This window comes from Eptatretus burgeri, chromosome 13 (genome assembly GCF_056783735.1).
Source record: "Eptatretus burgeri isolate ZD-2024b chromosome 13, Ebu_testis_v1, whole genome shotgun sequence".
NCBI classification, from domain to species: Eukaryota; Metazoa; Chordata; class Myxini; order Myxiniformes; family Myxinidae; genus Eptatretus; species Eptatretus burgeri.
Genome location: NC_140973.1, coordinates 67,226,829 through 67,252,286, shown reverse-complemented (window position 1 = coordinate 67,252,286; position 25,458 = coordinate 67,226,829). Strand labels below are relative to the sequence as shown.

Here is a 25,458-nt window from a genome sequence, read left to right as displayed (position 1 = left end):
AGGTCTGTGCTCTCTGGTTTCAGGTTTTTATAACAACGAGATAAAAGGGGGATAACACATTCACGAAAGACATTTGTAAGATAGATGATTCATGGAATGAAACAATCATGTGAAATTCATAACAATGAGCAGGTATATCTGATATGCAATTTGTATTCAGGACGTAATTAATTACTTACATATTAGCATTCACATTCTCGAGCCAAATAACACGCTCTCGTGAAAAAGGCCTGAGGATTTTCATTCCATACCATTCTTCACCTCGGTTAATTATCGAGAATCCGAGAAAAGCTTGAGTGGAGTTGAAGTTTTATCCATCTGGTTCTTTTTTCATAAAATATGAAAATTTCCACCGAATTCCCTGGCTTCTTGACACGCTGGAGAGTTGTTTGCAATACACTCTGACAGAGCTGATGTAAATGGTGGCACAACGGTGCTCCCTTTCCCAACAGCGAGAATCCCAAAGGCTGAGGGAGGCCTGCTTTTGAGAGCTGAAATTTAATTACCCCTATAAATTTGTGCTTCAGTTTGGCTGGAGGGGCAGGGAGAGCTTGAGATTCGGAGGTTTGCTCCGAGAGGGTCAGCTTGACCGCATTAAACCCTCGCTTCATTACCTATGGATAAATCCCAAACACACCATTTCTCCACTGTTTGCCCTCTTTCTCAGCTCTCTCCCAATTTGGTCATGAAGTTTGTTCATCACCCAGATAGGTGAGTCTGAACAACAAAACACCTGCATCGTTTGAGGATTCTTCCTGAAGTCCGTTTCTCAAAAGTCTGATTTTTTTGGGGAGATAAATCCACTCAAATATATTGTTGTCATATTCCAAGAAGAAGCTTGTTGCTGAATCATACTCCTGTTCTTGGTAGCGGATCTCCAGGTGAAGATCTTTGCTTGAGAACAATGGTTTCAAATTATTCCGTTTATCAAATAGAGATGTTTGTAGCTCAACAAGGTCTTCTTTCTTTGTGTCTTTGCTCATCCCTTGTTTGTTCTTTCAATCAAACCTTTGCACTTGTCACATTTCACTGTATTTCTCAACACGTGGAAGATGTTCACTGGATACCAATGACTTTATGAATCAGAGAGTTCAGAGAACACCTTACCCCGCACAGTCTTGAGAAAAAAAAGGGCATGGGTAGCATCTGCGAGCAGCAAATTTGATTGGTCGAGATGATGTGAAATGCCGCAATACTTTGTTCAAGTAGTGTTGAACAAAATGGTTTTGAAAGTGCCGAAAAGGCGATTTGCGTTCTACAGCGTTCAAGTATATAATTCAATTATTCAAATAAAATAAATATGTTAAAGGTTGTAAATAAATATATAAAAATTGGAAGTTTACCGCTGTTGATGCAGCATCTTTTACACCGCCTTATTTAACACGTTACATTAGTTCTTCATGCCTGTTGTTTGTGTCCTTTATGATATCGCTAAAAACAGTAAGTTTCCTGCTTTGAATGAATTTTAATTTGGGTTGACTGCCAGACGGGCAGACAGACTAAACTAATTATCTTACTCCCGCACAAAGTACTGTTAAACTACATATTCCTTTTCCAATTCATGTTCCGATTCATATTCAAAATGAAACATTCAAATTAAATCAAGAAGTTCCTCGAACATATACTGACGTTTGTGGACAGACAGACAGACAAAGTGAACCAATTGCTGAACTCCGCTTTTCACTTCATGCACACAGGGTAATGAATCGATATTGCTTACGGGATTAAAGATTCAGAGATCGAGGAGCACACTCCTAATGGGGAAGTGTGCAGAGACAAAATGCATGAACAGAATGGAGTGCAACAAGTTTGTCAAAAACAGGGATAATGCTTGGGATGCAGGAGATCCATATAACAAGCACCCCGACGATGCCACTTCACCTCCTGTGCAACTGTGGGACTGAATGAATCCGAATGAATAAAGACATGAATAGGGCCGTGGTGTTTATTGCTCTACTTAAACAATGTGGTTGTGTTTACATGCAAACATGGTGGATAGGAAGCAGCCTGCTAAATGAAATATTTGTGTTACTGTTTTTGCAATGGTTTATAAATGTTTAATGCCTTTTCTCAGGCCTTTCTGGGGAACAATGGAATGGAAACAAATTACGTTTAATAATAGGTCGAATTGTCTTGTTAATCTTCCCAGGTTTTGCAGAGTTCTCCTTTTGCTTCGTCTGGCTTACTCTCCCCTTTCCTCAGGTGGAGTTAACGGGCAGCAGCTCGTTTGACTATGTACACCCGACTGACCATGCCGAGTTAGCTGATCAGCTAGGCCTCAGGCTTCCTCCGGGCCGAGGCCTGGCCGACCCTCGTGCCTCTGCTGCTGCCACTTCACCCTCCGGGCCCGCATCTCGAGCGGGTCAGGTGCGATCTAGCATACCGATTGCTCAAATAGACAGCCCAACGGAGGAAGATGGCGATCTGACATCATGTCCTCCATCACCAGCCTGCACGCCCGAGCCAGGCAAGTGAGACGCAACTTTGGGTGTTTTTTGTATTCATTGTTTATTAATATTCTGGCTTTTCAGATTGTGGAGGAATCAATTTTATGGCATTTATTTATACATAGGTTTGAGGCTGATGGGGGATAACTTTGGCAGCCTCACTCAAACATTTATTCGCATTAAAAACTACATGGATAATTCACTACGTGAAACTACAAGCTCTGTTTTAGTATAGTTCATTTTAGTCTTGCATTACCGATTGCTCCTGATATTGTTGCGTCAAGGGGTCTGACGAACGTCACCCGTCGCAACAGGGGGTTGTCCAACCCCTGAAGATTTCCAAACTTACTGAATTTACACTGTGTTCATTAAGTGGTATTCTTTACCCCAAGGATAGCTCAAATACAAATACTGAAACTGGCTGTTGGCCCGAACACATGCGTTGGCAGAAGGCAAGAACACATTTCTTACCAATTATATGGTTTATTAAAGAATATGCGAGGGAAGGCAAGATAATAGCATATATATGGAACAAACCATGAAGTCAAAACACAAACAATAAGGGAGCACACGTACTCATAATACAAAGAAACTATAGAACGTGGAGAAATTCATTCCCCATCGAGACTTCACTGTTCTACGGACTGATATTCCATGGTTTGCTGAGGCTTACTGAATGGTTGACAAAGCTGTTTGTCTGGCGTATAACAATTTTAGTAAGAGCCCACGTGCTCCAATACCTGCTCCGTGGGAGTACGTCCTGTGCAGCTGTCCTTCGCAGGGTAGCTCACCGAATGACGTGACTGGGGCAAAGCTTTTGGGATCCCCCTTCTTTGATGGTATGAGGAAAACCACAGGGCAACCCTGCTGGGTTGGGTTGTGGTGGTGTGTGTTGGAGTGGTGCTCAGGTGTTATCCACCAGCCGGCGGTCTCCTCGGGTTAACCTGCCGTAGTCCCTTTGGATGGGTGTCTGGAATGTCCTCACTTCTACGCAAGCATGATCACCTGTCTCTGCTGTCATCTGAACTCCAGCATTTGAACATCAGAAATGCAGAACCTTCTGAAGTTCAGAGTCGATAGTGGTGAGATCATGTGGCGGGTGGTTACACATACTATTGGTCTGGTCGCTCTGATAGTTACCATGCCCAGGGAGTTGCTGTAGCTGTGTCCAACAAGCTGACTCGTATAATAATTGAGGTAACACTGGTCAACGAGTGTATTATGAGACTGACGATTCATCGCTCCTTGGGTGTCATTTCCCTGGTCTCGATATATGCTTCGACTGAGGTAAGTGATCTCACTGTTAAGGAGCATTCTATGCTGCACTCGAGCCTCTGGTTGATCAATGCCCCGGGCAAGATACTCTTCTAATCTTGGGGGAGGGATTTCAATGCATCGACTGGTCTTGATAGGGATGGTTATGCAACATGTGTTGGATCCCTTGGGCATGGAACCAGGAACCAGAATAGCACTAAGTCCCTTGATTTCACAAGATGTCGTGAATTTAGGGTGGCTGGATCATGGTTTCAGTACCCACAGCCACATTGCTGGACTTGCTATCCAACACTGGTGGTGTGGCAAAGGAGATTGATTGACCATGTTCTCGACGATGATCACTGGAGGATGCTCCAGAACTGCAGGATCTACCAAGTGCTCAGTTCCTGAATACTAATTACAGGCTTGCTGTAGCAACTCTAGAGCTCCGACTCAAATCCAAGAGAATTGTACCATCCCAGCTGAGGCTGAATATTGGCAAGGTCAAGGATGAAAGGATAGCTAAGGAGTTTGCAAACAGGTGTAGTGGAGTTTGGGGGATCTTGGTGTTTCAGGAGATTCTGAAGAGTTGTGGAATGCTTTCAAGACTCCCATCCTTGATGTTGCCGGTGTGTCTTGGAACCACCATCAGGTGAGGTCTCCCAAGGGACACTGGATACAATTGACCAGAGTCGCGCAGACAGACTTGATGGCAGAACTGAGCTGTTCTTGGAGCTGAGGTCTAAAACTATGTTTGCTGAGGGCGGACAAGGCGGCCTATGTTTGAGGCATCTGTGAAAGGGGAGAGCATCACCCATGTGTGGTCAAGTTATTCTCATCCTACTTACAGAGGAATCCATGCATTGTGTTCCTCCAAGGCTATCCCTCAATATACTGCATTTCGAGTGGAGGGTGGTGAGCTCTTCACAGAGGAGTCTGACGTGAATGCCTGCTGGGCTGGATACTTTGAGCGGCTGTACCAGACTGACTCATCAGCTGTTGCTTAGCATGTCTGAGGTGTTACTATCCCTGTTGCTGACCCTCCAATAAACTGTGAACCACCTTCATTTGGGGAAACAGCCTGCGGTGAACCAGTTCAAAGGAGGTAAAGCTCCTGCGATCTGTGGCATCAATGCTGAATTTCTCAAGGCTAATGGAAATGCTGTACTCCTGTTGTTTCACGCAGTTCTGTGCTGTGGAGCACAGGCATCATCCCAACTGACTGAAAGAGGGGCCTTTTGGCCCTCCCTGGAAAGGGAAGGGAGATTGCCAGGACTGCAACAACTACCGAGGGGTGGCGCTGCTCTCAGTGCCGGGCAAACTCTTTGTTTGGATAATTCTTGATAGGGCTCGCCAGCATCTGCTTGAGCATCAGCGCCTAAAGCAGTCTCGCTTTACACAAAATAGATCAACTTTTGACCATATACTTGCTCTTTGGGTTCTCACTGAATGCAGACAAGAGTTTCAGCAGGGGCTGCTTTCAGCGAACGTCAATCTCCACAAAGTGCTCCATTCAGAGAATCAGGATACCTTTTCGAGGATTCTCAGTCTTCGTGGGGTACCACTAAAACTGATCATTCTGATTTTGAACTATACTCTGGTACTAAGAGTGCTGTGATGTGTGGTGGTTCCATCTCCGATTTATTTCCAGTTGTTACTGGAGTTTGTCAGGGGAGTGTACTAGTCCCCACACTTTTTAGCATTTTGTATGGAAGGGATTCTGGAAAGGATCTCAAAGAGCTATAACTGTGGTGCATCATTTGGGAATGTCAAGATCTCTGATGTTGATTTCGTAGATGATGTGGGCATCTTTGCGGAGACTTTGGATTTCCTTATGGGGGTCCTCAAGGTGCTGAATGAGGAGTCAGAGCCACTGGGATTATGGGTCTCCTGGGTCAACCCTAAGATCCAGTATTTCAATGACATATTGGATGCTGCTATCTTGTCTGTACCTATCTGTGGTGAGGCTGTTGAGGTCACAGAGAGATTCACTCACCTTGGCATTGATATTCATGTCTCCTCCTGTTGTGAGCCAGAGGTCAACAGATGTTTGTCTCAGGCCTGGGGAGTCATGGATTCACTGGACCATGGGGTGTGGTGCTGTTGGTACCTAAGCAGGACGACGGAAGTCTGAGTCTTTAAGTACTTTGTGCTTCCAGTCTTGCTTTACAGACTTGACTCTGACCAAGGAACTGAGACAAAGACTTAACTCCTTCGGTACCAGGTCTCTTCAGGGAATCTGAAATTCAGGGAATCTGAATCAGTGAGAAATTCAGCTATCGCTGGTCAGACTTTGTATCTAACGGGCGTTTGCAGAGAGAGGGACTCAGAGGAGATTTGTTACCTGTATAGTCTGTGAGCATCAGTTGTGGCTGTTTGGATATGTGGCTCTTTTTTCTGATGCTGATCCTGCTCACCAGATTTTCTTGGCAAGGGAGCCCTGTGAGCGGAGGAGGCCAATTGGTGTACCACATGCCTCGTGGTTGCAGCAGGTTGATTGGCATCTCAAAGATATGGGGGTGGGCCAGGCATCTGCCTGGGGGATGGCCAGACGGAGGCCCCTGGAGTCCTGGCAGAAAGTGGACATGATGACACACTGCTCCAGAGCATGCTCCCAAACCTGACCTGACCTGACCCAAGTGCTGTTTCCCATGATGCTTTGATAGCAGCAAGGTAAACTATCAGAAAGTTGAGAAGGAGACTAAAAGACAACACTTCCAGAGGGAAAAAGATTGTCTGACCGCTGGAGTAACCAAACACTGTGATTGGTGGTGAGCAGTGAAGAGGATACAAGGGAAAGGATAACATTCTAGTTTCCCAACTTTGCAGAAGGATGGCCATACCTTCACTAGCTCTCAGGAGAAAGCAGATATATTCTGCAATCATTTTGCATTAAAGTGTACAATTGATTACACTGGAAATGACCCTCCTGATCCCGCAGCTCGCTCCGACACTCACCTGGACACTGTAAAGTTCCAGCCTCGTGGCATAGACGGATCTTCCAGAAGCTAGACATAAATAATGCATCCGAACATGATGGAATTGGAAATAGGGTTCCCAAAGAGTGTGCATCAGTCTTTGCCACACCTCTTGCCAAACTGTTCCATTCCTTGCAGTTTAGCCATGTCCACTTCCCTTCCTCCTGGAAGATAGCCAATATAGTGCCAGTGCATAAGAAGAACTCATACTCTGTCCCAGACAACTGCAGGTCCATCAGTCTCCTAAGCTGCATTAGCTGCATTATAAGAGAGAGTTATAAACAATGCACTGAGGATACTTTTCATTGGAAATGACCTCATCAGCGACAATCAAGTTGGCCTCCGTCCTGGTCATTTGGCCCCAGGCTTGCTCACATACCCGAGTCATGAGTGTATGTCTTGTAACAGACATCAGGAGAGTACAAATGTGGCACTTGACATCAAAGCTACATTTGATGGAGTATCTCACAAGGGATTGCTGGCCTAGCTGGATGCTATTAGTGTCAGAGGGCAGCTGTTGCAGTGGTTGCCCAGCCACTGCATGGGCAGACATATCCGGCTCGTGGTCAATGGCCAAACATCAAAGATAACTCAAATTAATGCATCAGTACCTTCATGATCAATACTTGGGCACACCTTGTTTTTAATCTACTTTAACGATCTGTGCGACAACCTGCATAATCGTACCTGCCTCTTTGACGATGTTAGAACCATATACTAACTGTTGAATGAAGAGAATGCCATCATTTCTCTGAGGGAGGACTTACAGAAGATCGACGAGTGGGGACACAAATGTAATGTCCTATTCGCTACAGAGAAATACAAATTCATGTCTCTCAGTCTATGACTACCTAGTGAGCAGCCTCTGGAGTTATTTGTGGGTAGCAAGCCCCTGCTGCGAGAACGTCAGTTGGACATACTTAGAGTCAGGTTCTCACGGAGCTTGCGCTTCCAGCCTCACATGAACTCCATTGCTGTTAAGGCTGGACAAAGAATGAGTGTCCTTCGCAGTATTACTCCATAATTTGATCCAACTGGCCAAGCCCGAGTGCACAAATCCAATGTCTGGAGCACAATGGAGTATGCTCCCTTTGCATGGATGTCTGCAAGTACCATGCATCTTAAGAAACTGAATGATGTGCAACCTCATGCTGCACGTATCAGCAAGGCCCCTCCACAGGAATTTAATTTCAACCCCTGACCACACAGGATAACTATAGCAGGTCTTGGTCTGATGTGCAGACCACATACAGAGGAAGCTCCAGCACTTCTGAAGTCCATGCTACCTCTATCATGCACTCCATTATATTAAGATTCACCAGAGCGAGTGCCTCCTTTGGAAGGTGTGCTTTTCAGGGTCTTGCTGGCAAGACTGAGAGTGGTAATTGGTCACTTGCTCAGTATGACCGATCTTATATGCCCACAATAATACCTGTGTGGAACAGCTTACCAGATGCCACTGTCGGTCACCCATCAACATTTGGGCTAAGGCACACAAATATCTAAAAGCCAAATATACTTATAATATCGTTGGATCTTTTTTTAATTTGCAGTTTTGATATTTTGTTTTCATGGTAGAAGTGGGCACCGATTTCTGTTTTTCAGTGCTTATTCGTAAAATATATAAAACGATGACACCGAAAATACCCGACTCACTCAATGTAGTGGAATACAGGCGAGGAACCGTTCAGGCTGGTGTGGAACAGGGTCAGAGATGAGAGGAGTAATGTTGGGAAGATGACCTCCACTGTCTCCATGGTCAATTATCTGCTCAAGAAGAGTGGCAAAGCAGAGAGCGTTGGTGTCTATTCTGTGTTTCTCTCTCTGTCTGGAAGAACCCCACTCATCTATGCATACATGGCTTTTATACCCTAAGGACCGCCCTCAATCATGTGGCTGGTCCTGTTATTGGCTGTCCTGCAACACAGGGGTGGTGCCTTCCTGCCCTCTCCAGTACTCCGTAGCTCACTGCACCACCGTGGCCTGCAGTCCTTTGCGCAACAACGTGTGTTGTTCTCATTCCACTCCAAGTGCGTAGCACTTTCCAAGTTCCTTTGTGCCACGTGCCACAAATCCCCCACAAAGCCTCGCTTGTATGTGTCATCTATGCAATACGACCTACTCTAAACTTCCTTTCAGGCAACAATCACTGCCTCCTCAGTGCACATATTACATATGACTTAACTCTGATATTTCCCTCATAGAGGTGTAAATCTAACCAACTTGAGCACAAAGACCAAGCTATTCTTAACACATTCTTGCTGTGGATCCCCACCCCCCCCGCCCCCTTCCACGTAAGTTTGAATTTGTCGTTGAACGGTTCATTTTGTCTTCATATAAAGATGTCGAGTGGAATATTCAATAGCGCTCAGAACGATTAATTCTCAGTTTTTGAAATTTAACTTTCATTTCACTTTAAAAACATGACTTCTGCACAATGTCTTCTACAGCATATCGTAATCTTAACAAGCCTGCTTGTAGATTGACTATCTGGGATTGAATTTTCCTTCGATCTTTATTCCTTTAAAGAAAAGGTTGACTCAAGCACTATATTTGCAAAACTTTACAGAAGATCTGACAACTAAGCCATACAGTAAAGTTTTTGATTAAACCTGAGATGTGTTGAAGAATATTCACTCTAGAAATTTGATCAAGAGGTGGGACACGAACATACATGTGAAGACAGTGGATTATTAGAGTACGGTCTTAATCCACTAAAATCCTTTGACATAGAACTGATAGACAAAAATAAGCAAAATCATAGCCATGTGTGCAAGGTTCAGACACACGCTTTTGTGGAATGATTTTTTTGCAATGAAAGCATCGTCGAGCATCGTTTGATTTCTCTATCTTTCACACAAGTGATTTCATACAGGACGGTGGGCTTAAAACCCACCAATTGATGACGTGGCACCTCCTGTGATTAGCATATGACAATCCAGCTTACAGTCACAACGAATCACAGAAAATAGAAACCAGAGCTGTATACGAGGAGGCGAGATGGAATCGTACTTTATTACTATTGAGATGTTCTGCCGTTTTTGAATGAAAGCATTCACATGAAATGTTTAAATACCAGTGATATACACAAGGTCATTAATTATTTATAAAACTAGAAGGGCACTCAGTGGAGCGCATACCTCCGCCGCGTAATGCCTGATCCACGAGAACATATCGGGCCCAATACATTTTTGAAATATCACGCTGTATATCGTTTTTGGCACGATCTCTCAATGGCGAAGAATCATTTTTAAATTAAATAATTCTAGTATCCAGATCCGGATTCGGATCTTCACCAAAACCGAATTAATTAATCGTGGTCACACTTCCAACCTGTCCACCAAGTTTCATCCGAATCCGTCTGCAACTTTTTGAGATATCGTGCTATATATTAGTTTATCCCAAACTCTCAATGGTGAAGAATCACTTAAAAAAATTTCTCACATCCGGATCCGGATCCTGATTTTCACCAAAATCGAACCAAGTCTGCCTTGTCACACACCCAACCTACCCACCAAGTTTCATCTGGGATCCGTCCACAACCTTTTGAGATAGCCTGAAAACAGGCAGACAAAAATGCAAACAAACAAGAAGACATGCAGAGCACGACACGTGCAAAATCCATAAAACAAATTTGACCTCAAAAATAATTGGTGGTTGAATTAAATGACCAAATATGCAACTTCTCTTCAAATTTCAAGTGCATCGGATGACAATTGACAATTTTAGATATTTGGCCTATGTTGTCCTTTTGGCTGAAGTTGACCTCAAAAATAATTGGTTGGTTTAATTCAGTGACCTGAAATATAAATCGTTTTCAAATTTCAAGTCAATCGGATGAAAATTGAGGATTTTAGAAATACCATCTTAGTTATTGACCTTTGGCCTAAGTTGTGGACCTCAGTATTAATTGGCTAGTTGAATTCCGTGACCTGGAATATAAATCCTCTTCAAATTTCTACTGAATCGGATGAAAATTGAGGATTTTATAAATGCGGCCTATGTTGACCTTTTGGCCGATGTGGACCTCCAAAATAATTGGCTGGTTGAATTCAGTGACCTGAAGTATAAATCCTCTTCAAATTTCAGGTCAAGTGGATAAAAATTGAGGATTTTATAAATATCAACTTAGTTGTTGAACTTGGGCCTATGTTGACCTTTTGACACTTTGACCTCAAAAACAAGACTTCTTCCTCATGACAAACTCTACGATGTGGTCAAGTTTTGTGAAGATCGGTTTAAAAATTGTGACCAGTAGGCAATAAACAAACAGACAGACAGACAGACAGAATAAACCAATGTCACTCGCAGATTGACCCGTATCTTGCCAAAAGGTGACCACGTGTGACTTCTTTAAGGTCACACTGAGGTGAACAGAGCTGCTGTCCACCAGGAGCGACTCCTTGAGGAATATCTGCCTACGAGAGATTCCGATAAGAATCGTTCTACAGAGTAACCATGAAAATATGCTTTTACCTCATAATGTCACCAAATGACATCATAATGTCTCAAGCTTGACATATCTAGAAAGCACTCATCGAGGTGTTCAATTTGAGGTACTACACGATATGGTTCCTAAAACTTGAAAATTTGACCTTGAGTTCAAATATGTTTGACCTGAGGCGCTAACCATGAAGGTCAAGGCCAATTGCCACCAAAAATTAATCAGCTGAGCGCCAGACCATGAACTATATTCCCATGAAGTTTGAAGACGATCCGATCAAAATTACTCAAAAATATGGGTTTCGTCGACTCCCCTGATTTGCGACAAAGTGACCTTGACCTTTGACCTTTACCTTCAAAATTTTATGCGCTGAAAGGGACCTCTATAGGCCTCTGATATGCGAAGTTACAAAAATTTCCAATGATAACTGTGCTCTGCAGAATTTTTTATACGTGATTACAGACAAACAAACAAACAAAAAAAAACAAAAAAAAAACATACAAGCTGACTAACATATCTTGCAAAAACTTCGTTTTGGCAAGATAACAACAAAATCAAGTGACAAATATACTTGAAAAATCTTCGATTTTGCATAACTAACAGAGGGAGGTGAAAACAAAACCTCCTTCACCTTTGGTGGTGGAAGTAAATATACATTTCAAACCAAAAAACAGGGGAAATTATTTCACTGATTCCATCGCTGAACTATCACAAGGTAATCTCACTTTGTGATTTGAGCTCTTGTTCTCCCAATGGAAGATCAAAGCAGGAGTTTTTCCAAGATACCAGCACATAATTACCTAATCTTCTCAAGGCACCATCAGATTTTAACTGTCCCTTAGGAAGTGCTGGCGGAAGAGACAGTCTGCAAAGATCACATGTTCCAGGGTTTCCTGACATTGGTCATAATCCCAATTGTGGTTGCGATCGTACAAAATGTGGTCGCAGAGCCGCCTGACATCAACGATATTAAAAAGGGGGTAGCATCGAGGTACCATGCCAACAGCATCAAATTCTTCTATTTTCTATTTCCTGCACATAATATCATTACCTAGGAAGCCAAAATTACTCCAAGGGATGTCACCACTAAAGCAGTTCAGCTAACCCTGTTCTTCACCTACCACATATCCTTAATACCCCCAACACTAACCAATATGAATAGATTAGTGGGAGAGGAACTGCCCTCGACAATGAGGTGGCGACTCTTGACAGGGAATCACGTGATGAGCAGCCAATGAGTGGCTTTCCGTTTCAGCCACTTAAGGTGAAAGCACGCAGTGATTGGCCCTCCAATTGTGGTGCCTTTGGAATCGAAGATAACTGCGCAACATGATTAAATTATCCAGTCACTCCAGAGGCAGGACGAGGAGGTTTAATATAAACTTCCTTTGAGCTTTTTCAGTGTCACCATCAGTCGAGCAGTTGATTGTTGAGTTGCAGATTTGTTGAGCAGAAGGAAATCAGCGCAATATGAAATATGTTTAAGAATCAAATTATATGCTGTATTACTGAGTATTTCTAATAAGTGAACCAATAAATGGCCCAAAAAAATGTCTCGGTTATCAGCCATAGTATAATATTATCGAGAATATCAACTGAATCAAGGTGCATGGGAGGACAGGTGAGTGTTCAGATAGAGATGTCAGATTTCAACCTAGAAGCTTGAAATGATCATTTTTAAACTTTGGTTGGTGAAGGAAAATATTATAAGGTACAGACTTCAAATTATTCTTCCCTTTTACTACATACCAGCTTTCACTGAGCTTTTTAAAATGTAGAGATCTTTGCAGGTCAGTCTCATGGAGGGCAATGTGGAATGATCACGTGAGTTTGCAAAAGCTTGTCGTCGTAAGATGAGCAGCAGGATACCTCAACGCTTGAGTTGTTTATGCCTGGATTAGATCCCCAGCAGATCTGGCCAAAGCTGCTATCATTAGCAAGTGGTGCTATATTGTGGGCCATGGCATCTTTGGGAAGAGATGTGCACCCCTTCAATTCTCCATATCAAAGGGAGTTCTATCAAAATTATTTAAAATGTCCTCCTGTGTAATGATTAGCCAGGTGACTTCACTTAATTCTCCAAATTAACAACAACAAATGTAGGTTGGGAGAAAACAAGACACATCTGCTTGGCATGCCAAACACATCCTTTGGCAACAAGCAATCAGTTAAAATGGAGGGGCGTTACATCATCTCGACAACATTTTTGCAACAAGAGCATTCACGGGATGTTTGCAGCACATGTGCAGGCTGAATATGGTATCAGGTTTGCCACAGGAATGGTATAAGACACAATAGTGTACAGTCTGAACTGTTGTGTTGCCGCATACAATACCATGGGCTGGTTGTATAACTGATGGTACTCCACAGCATGATGCCTGGCCTAATTGTAGTATTGTGTTTAAGCAACATGGGATTATCTGGTCATCATTTTGACAAAAAAAACCAATGACATAAGTCACTCGACAGCATCGACCATCCCTCATGCTTCTGACGTCATCATCCAATGCATCGCTGCAGTCACTAAGCCACATGAGCTCAGATGAGTGGCACTATGAAAAGTGGATGGTGCTTTCACGTTCTCCACTGGAGAAAACATCTTTTGGTGGTCATCCAGATTGTGCATTAGAATAAAAAAAAGAAACAACCCTCATGGTCACCTGATGTGAATTGCGATCATTCAAGATCCTGCTGAGCACATCCCACTCATGTAGATGCTTTCCTCGACAACATCGATAAACCGTTCTTCAAATTCAAATCAACTGTTCTTGCCTCAAGCCCCACTTGCTACAACATCTCATGTGCAATATCACAAAAATTTCTGATAGTCATAAACATTGTGCATGTACTCTTGACATGTTGGCGTCTCTCTGAAGCCAACTCCGTAATCCACATTTCACATGGTTAAACTACAGCCATTGCCGCATGTGACACTTCCCGGTACCACCTGCATCGATCCAGCTTCTCTGCAAAGCTTTATCAAGGTGGATTGCTTGTGGCATTCTCGTTGTCCTGACATTTTGCTGAAGTTAAAGGATGTTGATTGATAACAGGCATGATGGATGGAAGTTTCTTTGTACACCTTGTGCATGACCTTGTACAAATCTCCATCGGACAGCTGCTCCAGAATCGAGCCTTCATCTGCATTACAATGTGCTGGATAGCAAAGAAATACGGACATGGATGAACGCCAACATTCTGTGCACAACTTGCTCAGAAGATGTTGTCATTTCAATAGCTTCTTCCTCGTCTAATTCCTTGTCTTCTTCATTAAGTTCCTCTTCCTATTCCTTCTCTTCCTCCTCTCTAAGTTTTAAGGTGTGCCTTAGATCCACATGCTGATGCATAAAACCCAAACTATAACTCTTTGGTCACCACTCACCTGCATCGACAGCCAATGCCAAGTCCTTGTAAATTGCAGCAGTGAAAAGCGACTGCAGGCTTCTGCCGGCGAAAATACAAAGCAACTTGTCTGCAGATGTCCTTGCATGTATCAGACATACTTCTGAAAAGGAAGAATGAATTTGCACAAGGAAAACAAATCTCAGGATCATTCTATTTGGGATAGCCAGGCCTATTGTCACATTGCCATCCTATCACTGCTATATACTGGATTGATACTGGTTAATAAAGATCTTCAAAAGCAAGGCTCGAAGCGAAGCCAAATGGCAAATACGTCAATGAACATGCTGGAGTACCAGTGGCATTCACAGTAAATTTAGGGAGGATACATGCTGTTGTCTGCAGACGGAAAATTTGTGAGATTTCATTAATACATGAAACTTTGGACAATTTTACAAACTTTAGTAACGGAGGAGTAAGCGCGATGAAATGTGATGGTTTTTCCGTTTCACTCCTGTTACTTAATGCTAATCATTCGGATTTGGTCAAAAAACCTAAATTAAAAAAAAATCTAACCCAATTCTATTCACCGCCGAAGGTATTTCTCCAATTGACAGGTGAAGTTGACAATTGTGTGTTTTGAACGATAGAAGGACAACAAAAATGTCACTTTCAAATTGTTCTACAAGCAGAGAGCACACAGATAAAAAGGTCAGACTCCAAAAGGGCCTTCTCGAGCTGCTCCGCAAAGTCAAAAATCTCCACCAGCACTCCTCGAGCTTCGGAAGGTTCATGTCAATTACTTACAAATGCCTGTGGGCTTTGCATGGCGGAGCGCTGCTTTGCCCTTCTCCTTGGCCTCTGTCCATGAGCAGGTCCTCGGAGGCACTGCTAACGAGCTTAGCTGAGGCCACAGGTGACAGGACCACTCACCATGGGCTCGACATTTGTGCTTTTGGCCTGCTCCGAGGCAGGAATTGCTTTGCTCTGTTTTTCAGTTTTTTGGATTTGATGGTCTTTTTGGTGCTCAATGGCCATTGGTCACTGATGGGTCTTTTTTACCGACATGCTGGGTTTCAGCCATTTAGCAGATGTCAGATGTTTTGCCCCGAAATTGGTCAACATTTTAGTGCCAAAAGTTCATTCATTTATTTATTTTCTCTTGAAACAGGCGATTTGCCTCCCACGTTTCAGCTGTTAGAGCTGTTAGCAGTGTTTTTAATTTTGGTCAATTTGTGAACAGTTTCGAAATCATTGAAAAGAAAAAATTGTGGTTTTATTTCTTACTTAAAAAAACGATTAATGTAATATAATTCTTGTTCCCTTTTATTCGATCCCTACTGGTTCGTGAAGTACAGTGTGTTTTTAGGATGTTTCTTTTCGTGGGGCAGTTGGGGGAGAATTCCCTGGAGCATCTCTTTCGTCGGTTGTAATCTCCTCGAGCGGATGTCAAAAGGTGGAATAGAGCCCTCCCAAGGCCCAAAGTATCCCCTTCTTTTTATTTGGATCACGTTTCAAGGACTAAGTTGTGATGTTTTGACATTTTCACACTGGAGGATGGCTCTGTTCTAATATCTTTGTTCAAAGGCCTCTTTGAAGGGTCCTCACTGCACCCTGGACAGCTTCCTATTGTACTTCGTTTGTTGTAATATTTCTGAGTATCACTTTTCAAATCTCAGTGAGCTTTTTCTTTATCGCTGCAGTTGCTCCGACTATCAGACTAGCAATACAACGTCGGCACTCCTCGGCTCCAAGGTTCTGTTCAGTTCGTTTTTCAGGTCCTCGTACTTGGATCTTTTTCTTGTATCTGCATTACTATGAGGCAAAACATCACTGGGTATGGACAACTCAACCAGCATTGCCATCCTTTCCTTGTTATATCTGAGCATCAACCATGTACAGTCTCCTGGCCTTGTTTTCAATGTCACTCGACATTGGATGAACAGGTCGTACGTGAGCACCTGTGTCCTCGTTTTTGAAGATTGCTCTTCGCTTGTGGTTCCTTGGGTTTCTTAAGGCAGGGATCTCTTCACAATAAACCATAATATCTCAAGTGAAAAGTTGGTAATTATCCCCACACTTTTTGAAAAAAAAATGGGGGGATATTGTAATCGGCTCCATCTGTCTGTCTGTCTGTCTGTCCGTCACGATATCTCCTCCAAAACAGTCGTGCAGAAATTCACCAAACTTGGTAGTTATGATCACCACATAGCAAGACGATGCGAGAGCAGTGTCATTTTTGGCCCTGCCCCCTGCGGCAGGGTCCAAAGGTCAAATACAAAAAAATGCAATTCTGGGCACATTTTTGAACATTTTTTGATGAAACTTTGTATGTACAATCAACATTGGGGGACACGTGAAATATTTAACGTTTTTTTTGGCTTTAACCCCCGGTTTATGCCCTGGGGGTGGGGACCTGGGATCACATGGATAAAAGTGGGGAAAATTTTTTTATCTCAAAATTTGATATTGGGTCATTCCTGGTGGAACTTTTTGCCATCTTTAAACTTTGCTTTAGGTGGGACAAGTGGGGATTTGTGATGGCGAGGAAGCTATAAACTTTCATCCTGGCGTTTAACAGGCAGGGTGATTCATCAATGTGTGTACCATTCCGCGGATGGATGTTAAGCTGGGTGTCCCATCTACCGGAATTAGTTAAGATCGTGTGCTGCCTTTTGGCTGCTGGTCGCATCATTGGTTAGTGGCGCAGCTACGCCGCTGATGCAGTGCCCCTATTACCAGTATACTGGTGCTCATTTCGCCGACCTCAGAAGGATGGCAGGCTGAGTCAACCCCTTGATGTTAATTCAGTGGCCAACGGGGCTCAAACTCGGGACCCGAGGATCCCAAGCCAGCCACCCTAACCACTAAGCCAACACCAAGCTTCCGGCATTCGTTTATGGACATTAAATATCCCACAGTGTCCTTCGCGAAGAGGAGGCGAGCTATCGCCGGCACAAGAACAAATTACAAATTCGACCCATCCAGGATTGTAACCCCAGCCAAAGAAACTGTTTCGGCATAACCAACACTGTATATAACAAGAGTATTGGTTCTGATTTGATCTTATCTTAGATATTTATTAAACCACAACGATCCCCAGACTTTGCTAAATAACAATAATGTCACCTCATATTTCTCAAGTGTAATTATGATTTTCATACATTGATTGTCATTCGTTGTTTTTGTAAAATCATTGGAGCATCTTCACCGATATTTTGATTACAAAGGTTAGCTGCGTTGCTTTGCTCCTGGGACTGAAATTTTACGCTGATTCTACGGACCTTATTAAGGAGCTCGAGAAAGGTTATGCCATGCCTTCTTGATATCTCCTCCTGCAAGGATCAAATTGGGATTTTGAAGAGTTTTCATCGCTTCCACGTCTGTTCCAGGCTTAGTTTAATAACAGTGGCTAATTTTTCTGGAGTTGTTTATTGAAAGAAAGGGAGAACTGTTCTTCAAGTGTGTAGTTCTTTATTTTCCAATTGATGCAGGACATGTGTCGTCGGCGCAGTCCTCCGAGTCGCTTGGCAATGGAAGCATTAATAAGACGTGTTTATGACTTTTAGACTCACAGTATACTATAATCAGAATTTTACCATAAATCTTTAATCGCAATCTATAACCACTTTCATTAAAACACAAAGGACTCAGAAGCTCGAATGTTAATGGAATTGTAAAGGTTAATTTTGAGTGTGCGGTGTCAAACTTAATGCCATTAAAAGTTTGTTAATCATTTTCTTCTTTTTTCTTTGTTTCACCTCCATAATGTAAATTCCAGACCTCCCTTGGTGCATTCTCATTCTGTCCCAGGTGGAATGTCGATGATAGGTGTAAGATATTGTGGCGCACTCCGTTTTAATCCCATTCGTAATGGCTGCATTGCATGGTGAGATCAAGGGATGGAGTTTAGATTTTTGTGGTGACATCGCTAGTTAACATTCTTCTTCTGCTTCTTCTTCTTGCATATAGCAGCTTGACTACAGGGGAGCTATCATTTTGTCGGGGCACCGCTGTGCCCCTCTACCAGTACACTGGTACTCATTTCACCGACCTCAGAAGGATGACAGACTGAGTCAACCCCACCTGCTGTTAATTCAGTGGCCCACAGGGCTCAAACTCGGGACCCTAAGATCCCAAGCCAGCCACCCTAACAACTAAGTACTAAGCCAACACCAGGCTTATGTGAGTTAACATTATAAACATAGCATGTTGATTGTGATGTCATTTATCCCTTTATGAGACTGGATATGTTCTAATATAAATTAAAAGTAATAGTTCCATTGGGATGAGAATAGAACAAGTAGCTGAATGTATTTCTATGTCCTCGTTGTTCCTCCATCTTCCTCCATCTCGACTCATCCTCATGGCATAATCCATCTCTATCCATGATCGTTTCTACTCCTTCCAACTCTACTCTCATCCTGAGGTTGTCCTCCATCTCAATCCTTATTCATACCTCTGCCTCCATCTCTACTCTCATCGTCTTGGTGCCCTCAATCTCGACCCGTGATATTTTATACCACTCCCATTTCTGCCTCCATTTCCTCTCTCATCTTCGTGGCATTGTCCATCTCTACCCAAATGAATCTTCCCATATACAGAACAAGCCTTCTTCCACACTGGTTACTGTGTTTGCTTGTTACATCCACCTGTTGTCTCACTCCCAGTATGCTGCCTTTCTCCCTCAGTCACATTGCCCCCCACTGATCTTTCAGAGCTGAGAGCTTGTGCACAAAACCAAGAGAAATTTTGTGTAACCTGAGATTTAAAATATGGTAAAACATCAAGCGAGTTGTGAAAAATGTAGCTCCATAAAAGCTGTATGCATGCTATCTGTATAAGCTTCAGAGGCCCCTGTTCGGAGAGAGAGAGAGAGAGGGAGAGAGAGAGAGAGAGAGAGAGAGAGAGAGAGAGAGAGAGAGAGAGAGAGAGAGAGAGAGAGAGAGAGAGAGAGAGAGAGAGAGAGAGAGAGAGAGAGAGAGAGAGAGAGAGAGAGAGAGAGAGAGAGAGAGAGAGAGAGAGAGAGAGAGAGAGAGAGAGAGAGAGAGAGAGAGAGAGAGAGAGAGAGAGAGAGAGAGAGAGAGAGAGAGAGAGAGAGAGAGAGAGAGAGAGAGAGAGAGAGAGAGAGAGAGAGAGAGAGAGAGAGAGAGAGAGAGAGAGAGAGAGAGAGAGAGAGAGAGAGAGAGAGAGAGAGAGAGAGAGAGAGAGAGAGAGAGAGAGAGAGAGAGAGAGAGAGAGAGAGAGAGAGAGAGAGAGAGAGAGAGAGAGAGAGAGAGAGAGAGAGAGAGAGAGAGAGAGAGAGAGAGTAAACACCATCAGTGGAAGTAGCTGTTATAGCCTCATATTGCTCAGCACCGGTGCCTCATGTTCAAACATTTCTTGTTTGAATAACCTGTTGAAAACGTTGATTGAGTGTTAAGAATCCTTTGTATGAACAGCTGTGACCAGGTACAACAACTGATGATATGTAATAGAGCACCCCTCAAGTGGCTCCAAAAAACAAGGATCACTCGATCAGTCACATGACGTAACAACCTGGTGATTGTTCTCATCTTAATGGGGGCTCACAAAAAATATGTAGAAACACTTGTGTACTTATTATGATTAATGTGATGGTATTATATGGTTTTGAAGTCATACTAGATATTATTATGTGCAGTTGGGTTTTCGAGAAACAATGGTTTTATTCATGATTGTATAATACAATGGTTATCGAACAATGAACATAATGAACAAAGGTTCAATGTCATCGTGTCAGATGGTTATCGAAATCAGCGAATCAGTTTTAGCCAGTGCGGCCAGAGGCATTGTCATGCATAAAAAAGACTGTTTTGCACAAACATGGAGGCAGCTTCATCTTGTCTCATCATGATGTGTGAGCAGCACCTGGCTTCTGGTGTAGCGTCACATCTGAGAGAGTCTGCGTACTGATGCAATGTCACAATGTCACCTGTAGATAAGGGTAGGAACTTAGAACCTGGCCAGGGCACCGGTACATAATCACCTATGCTTATATAGGTACCGTGAGATATATATATATATATATATATATATATATATATATATATATATATATATATATATATATATATATATATATATATATATATATATATTAACGATCCTTCAGCAAATGTTAACATATAGGACAGCTGACTTAACAATCCATCCAGAGAACAGCGTGCTCGTTGATGCAGCACCTTGCCTTGTAGCAGGATGTTCAGGAATCAAACCCAATCTAGACTTCTGAAAGGCGAGTGCAGCACCTTATCAGCCCTTTACTTACCTTGTTACCCATGAATAAAACAATTACCATAAATATACTGGCAATACCTGAAGCAGAGCATCGTTTTCTATTTTTTACAGTGGAAAATTGGCTGCAAAGAGGAATCATTAAAACTCCACATTCAAAGAAGAAAACCTCCAGCTGTACATAAAGTGCGATACCGAACCGATGTGTATTCTGAAACTTCCTTGAGTTCCTTACACACAAACATGGAGGAGTTGGTAGCATTGCATTGGTCACGTAGACCGTGGACTGTAGTAATGGGAGTTTTAAACTATTGCACAAAACAAGTGGGTGTGGAGGGAGGGGAGATTGAGGAGTTGGGTTTTTGGCAAAAATGAACTAGCCTCGAATCCAATCGTATGAAACGAACCACGAACCCCCCCCAATTTTTTTAAAACCTTTTATAAATAGCCACACAAATTGAGGTGTATCTGTTTTCTATTTCCGAGAAACACCCGCTCTCTTCAGGAGCATTGGCAAGTTATCTCCTGCCCCCTGCCCCCCCTCCCCCATGCGAGGATTTTTCTGCCTTCGCTGAGGAAGTCGTCGGAGGCATTATGTTTTTGGGTCGTCCATCTGTACATACTACAGACGTACGTCTGTCCATGCTAAGTTTCTGTTTTCTCTGCAACCGCTTATCCGATTGACACGAAATTTTCAAGATAGGTGCGACTGCGACTGGCAGTCATGTTGGAAAAAAAGAAAAACTTTGAACCTCTGTTTCTCCGAAACAGCTCCATGGAAAAAAAAAATCTCAACTTGGCACATGGCAAGTCCTCCCCATGGGAAACGAGTGTGATTTTTTTGACGATGTCATAGGTGGCTTCGTTATGATGTCATAATTGCATACATCAAACGCTTTATCCATGGCGAGTACTCCCCATGTGAAACAAGTGTGATGTTTTTTATGATGTCATAATTGGCTTCGTTATGATGTCATAATTGCAAACATCAAACTCTTTATCCGATCAGTATGAAAATTATTGAGGGTCATCTTGGGCAAAATTGGTTGGGGGAAAAAAATTGACGACATCATCGGTCATGTTGTTCAGCAGCCATATTTTTTTTTAACATAAAAACCTTCAAAAATCTTCTTCTCAGAAATGGCTGAATAGATTGAGACAAAACTTTCAGGTATGATCATCTATCCATGAGGAACAAAAGTTTTGCACCAATGATGTCGTAGGTCACATGGTTTGGCAGCTATGATTGTTTTTTGTAGTATAAACCTTTAAAAATTTTCTTCTCCAGAACGGTTTGACAGAATGAGGGGAAACTTCACCCACATGTTCCCCAAGCCTTGGGAATACCAGGGTGTTAATGAATAATTAATAGGTCACATGGTCTGACAGCCATATTGGATTGAATGAAAATCTTTTTAAAATTCTCTCTCTTGAACCACTTTTTCAATCAAAGTGAAACGTAAAAGTTATGATCTAATAGTCATGGGAAATATATGTTTTAAATTTCAAACTGGTCGGATGCATGGTCTGGCAGCCAGAATTATTTAATATTTTGAATCTGGGTTCAGGGATTTATATCAAACTTGGTACAAATATGTATCATGATATAATAATGTGGGTTGAGGCATATTGGCAACGTCGTGATGTCGAAGAGTGCCCTTCTAGTTTATATTTGTTCCCCTGATCTGGCCCTGGGTACTACCCACACATATGCATAATTTAGTGGAGATCAAGCCAGCCCTGTTTTTGTGTATGATTTTCAGATGTACATACATACACACATGCATACTTACACAGATTTGCCTTATTTAATATAGTTGGATAGGATTAAGGGGGTGTGTGTTTATGCACTTCCTTATTTTAGTGACATTTGATTGCCCGTCCCAAACTCGTGAAGAATTTAAGAGTCGGCCACAAATCTCAACCTCCATCTTAGGTACAACAAATTTGGCAGGGCAGGCAGATTACCGTCCTCACCAGAGGTCATTCGTGAGCCAGATGGGTTTTTTTAACCAACAATCCAATAGCAACATGTTATTCTTCTGGGATGATCTCAGTTTCCAGAATCTTAGAATCCAAATCTTTCTTGTGGCTTCTTTCGGATAGATTTTAACTCATAACCTCTGGGGGTCATGCCATTGTGCCTTGTAAGAATTAGGTGAGGGTCTATAGATGTATACGAGGATCCTATTTTGATGTCGAGATGTGTAATCGAGCCAACAGGTTAAAGCAATCCATATTTTTTAAATCCCAAAATGAGGTAAATCTTTACTTTACGGGCAGCAGGATTGTTCAATGATAAAGTACTCTCATCTCGTGTTGAATTTAAAATCTAACAGACCTTTTGTATAAATATTCCTTGAAGATACCATAGTGTGATTTGTAAAAAAAACCAAAAAACATCTGTGACCATTAGCTTGATTTAAATTACCCTTCCCTTTATTGGATGATCATCTTTCCTCCTGGTCTGTAACCACTGTGATGTCTCAATTGGCTGTGATGTCTGAGAATCAAATTAACGTTTAATTTAAACCTCGATTGAACTGCCACATCAATTTGCTGATTTTCAATGAAGATTGTTGTCAAGGTGTTTTCTCAGAAATATAAATCTGCCATGGTACTTATTGTGTCTTATAAACGTCACCCGCGGCAAGTGACCAGTCCATGGAATTCATATAACTAATGCCATAACTCCAAAGACGTACTCATTATTTAAAACAGTTTCCACTTTGTCTGTTGGAAATATTTTTTTCCCCACCCAGGGAATGTGTGCGCATGTTCTGGCAATAAATGGAGCGGACATGCTTTCGCCTGGACCTTGCTTGCGGCGCACACACTCGGGGAATGCTCCCGCCTCTTGGTTTTTATTGCAGCGTACCCCTTGAGTGAACAGTTCAATGGCAAGGCCCTCTATGTGATCGTAAAGGCGATGGTCTCGCTCGGCACATGCTCTTCGGTGGAAGCGGTATCACATGACCCACGCCGTGTACGCTGGAGTTTTTCCGAAAGGTCGCTTCACGCAATTAGCAACACGCGGCCCGCGTAGCTCTCCTTGGGGATTCAAGAGGCCGCTGTGCGTGTATTAAAGGCGATATAAAGACGATATTAAAGCCATCCATAAGGAGAGAAACCCCTATAAGTATTGCTTCTCTTGCGATTGGCAGTATGACTGACCTGGCTGCTTCAAAGAGTGGGAGGAAAAAAAACCTTCATATTGACTTTCATGCCTTCAGTGGACAAGGCACTGGCTCCATTGTTGTGTGGTTATTTCCTTTCTCGCTGTGGAAAAAGGCCTCGGCACTTGCTCAGCCCATTTTCCAAAGTCACATAATCTATTAGGTCGCGCAATTGGAAGGTGTCTACCTGGAATTATATTCGGGCAAATTGCTGCAGTGCTGGAAAAGAAGCTTTGCCACTCGGGTTAGTGAAGAGAGAGGGTGAAATGTAAGGCATTCGTTTTTCATCGTTTTTCATTCTTCATACCGCAACAGGCATTCAATTCCATTTATTACTCTGAAAGTGCAAAGATAATGCCTGGAGCATGTGTATGTCTCTGTTTCTCTGTCTCTGTCTCTGTCTCTGTCTCTGTCTCTGTCTCTGTCTCTGTCTCTGTCTCTGTCTCTGTCTCTGTCTCTCTCTCTCTGTCTCTCTGTCTGTCTGTCTGTCTCTCTGTCTCTGTCTGTCTCTCTGTCTCTGTCTGTCTGTCTCTCTGTCTCTGTCTGTCTGTCTCTCTGTCTCTGTCTGTCTGTCTCTCTGTCTCTGTCTGTCTGTCTCTCTGTCTCTGTCTGTCTCTCTCTCTCTCTCTCTCTCTCTCTCTCTCTCTCTCTCTCTCTCTCTCTCTCTCTCTCTCTCTCTCTCTCTCTCTCTCTCTCTCTCTCTCTCTTCCGACATTTTCTAAAACTACAACTTAATCACTTGCAATAGATTAAAATGTCCTGTCCATAATTATTGCTTGACAGCTTGTTTATCATGATTTGGCGTTGCTGCTTTCATAACAAATTTTCGTGTAATGATCATGTCCGCTCGAGTGGCAAATTACGGCATCTAATCAGTAAAGCTGTGGCTGTGAAAGGGAAGGGTGTTCTTAAAGCACTTTCCAAATGAAAGCAACGGATCCTACACAGCAGCAGCAATGTATCTGTGGCCTTCTACTTCTTCCTCAACATTTCCTACTCTACATATCCTACTGTGCCCACACACACGCTCCTCTTCCTTTGCACCGCTATTTCCTCCCACTCCCTCTCATACTGTGCTCACACACTCTGGCCTTTTCCTGTGGACAGATCTGTTAGACCTGCCTGTGTTCATTTGCAGAGGTTAACAGAAACAAGCATGGCGGTTGTGTGTGTCTTTTCTAAATCTCATACAGGAGGGTATAATATATATATATATATATATATATATATATATATATATATATATATATATATATATATATATATATATATATATATATATATATATATATATATATATATATATATATACACAGCCTGGTGTTGGCGCAGTGGTTAGGGCAGTGGCTTGGGATCCAAAAGGTCCTGAGTTCAAGCCCCGTTGGGCCACTGAATTAATACACCAGGGGGTTGACTCAGCCTGTCATCCTTCCGAGGTCGGCGAAGTGAGTACCAGTGTACTGGGCCGGTGTATACCCCAGTTAAAATAGGTGTACCATATCCCTGTGTCGTAAGAGGCGACCAGAGTTGCATCAGGAAGGGCATCCGGCGTAAAACATGTG

At 42.7% G+C, this 25,458-nt stretch overlaps 1 protein-coding gene across 11 annotated transcripts in view; it reads left to right on the top strand.

Annotated features, from left to right (window-relative positions):
• Positions 1 to 25,458, top strand: part of LOC147014701 (neuronal PAS domain-containing protein 3-like) — a 449,452-nt gene that overhangs the window by 354,620 nt on the left and 69,374 nt on the right. For all 11 annotated transcript variants that reach the window (XM_085852846.1, XM_085852849.1, XM_085852841.1 and 8 more), the window contains one exon: positions 2,203 to 2,467. In XM_085852846.1, the coding sequence (XP_085708972.1) occupies positions 2,203 to 2,467 (265 nt within the window). The remainder of the gene's footprint in view (positions 1 to 2,202; positions 2,468 to 25,458) is intronic.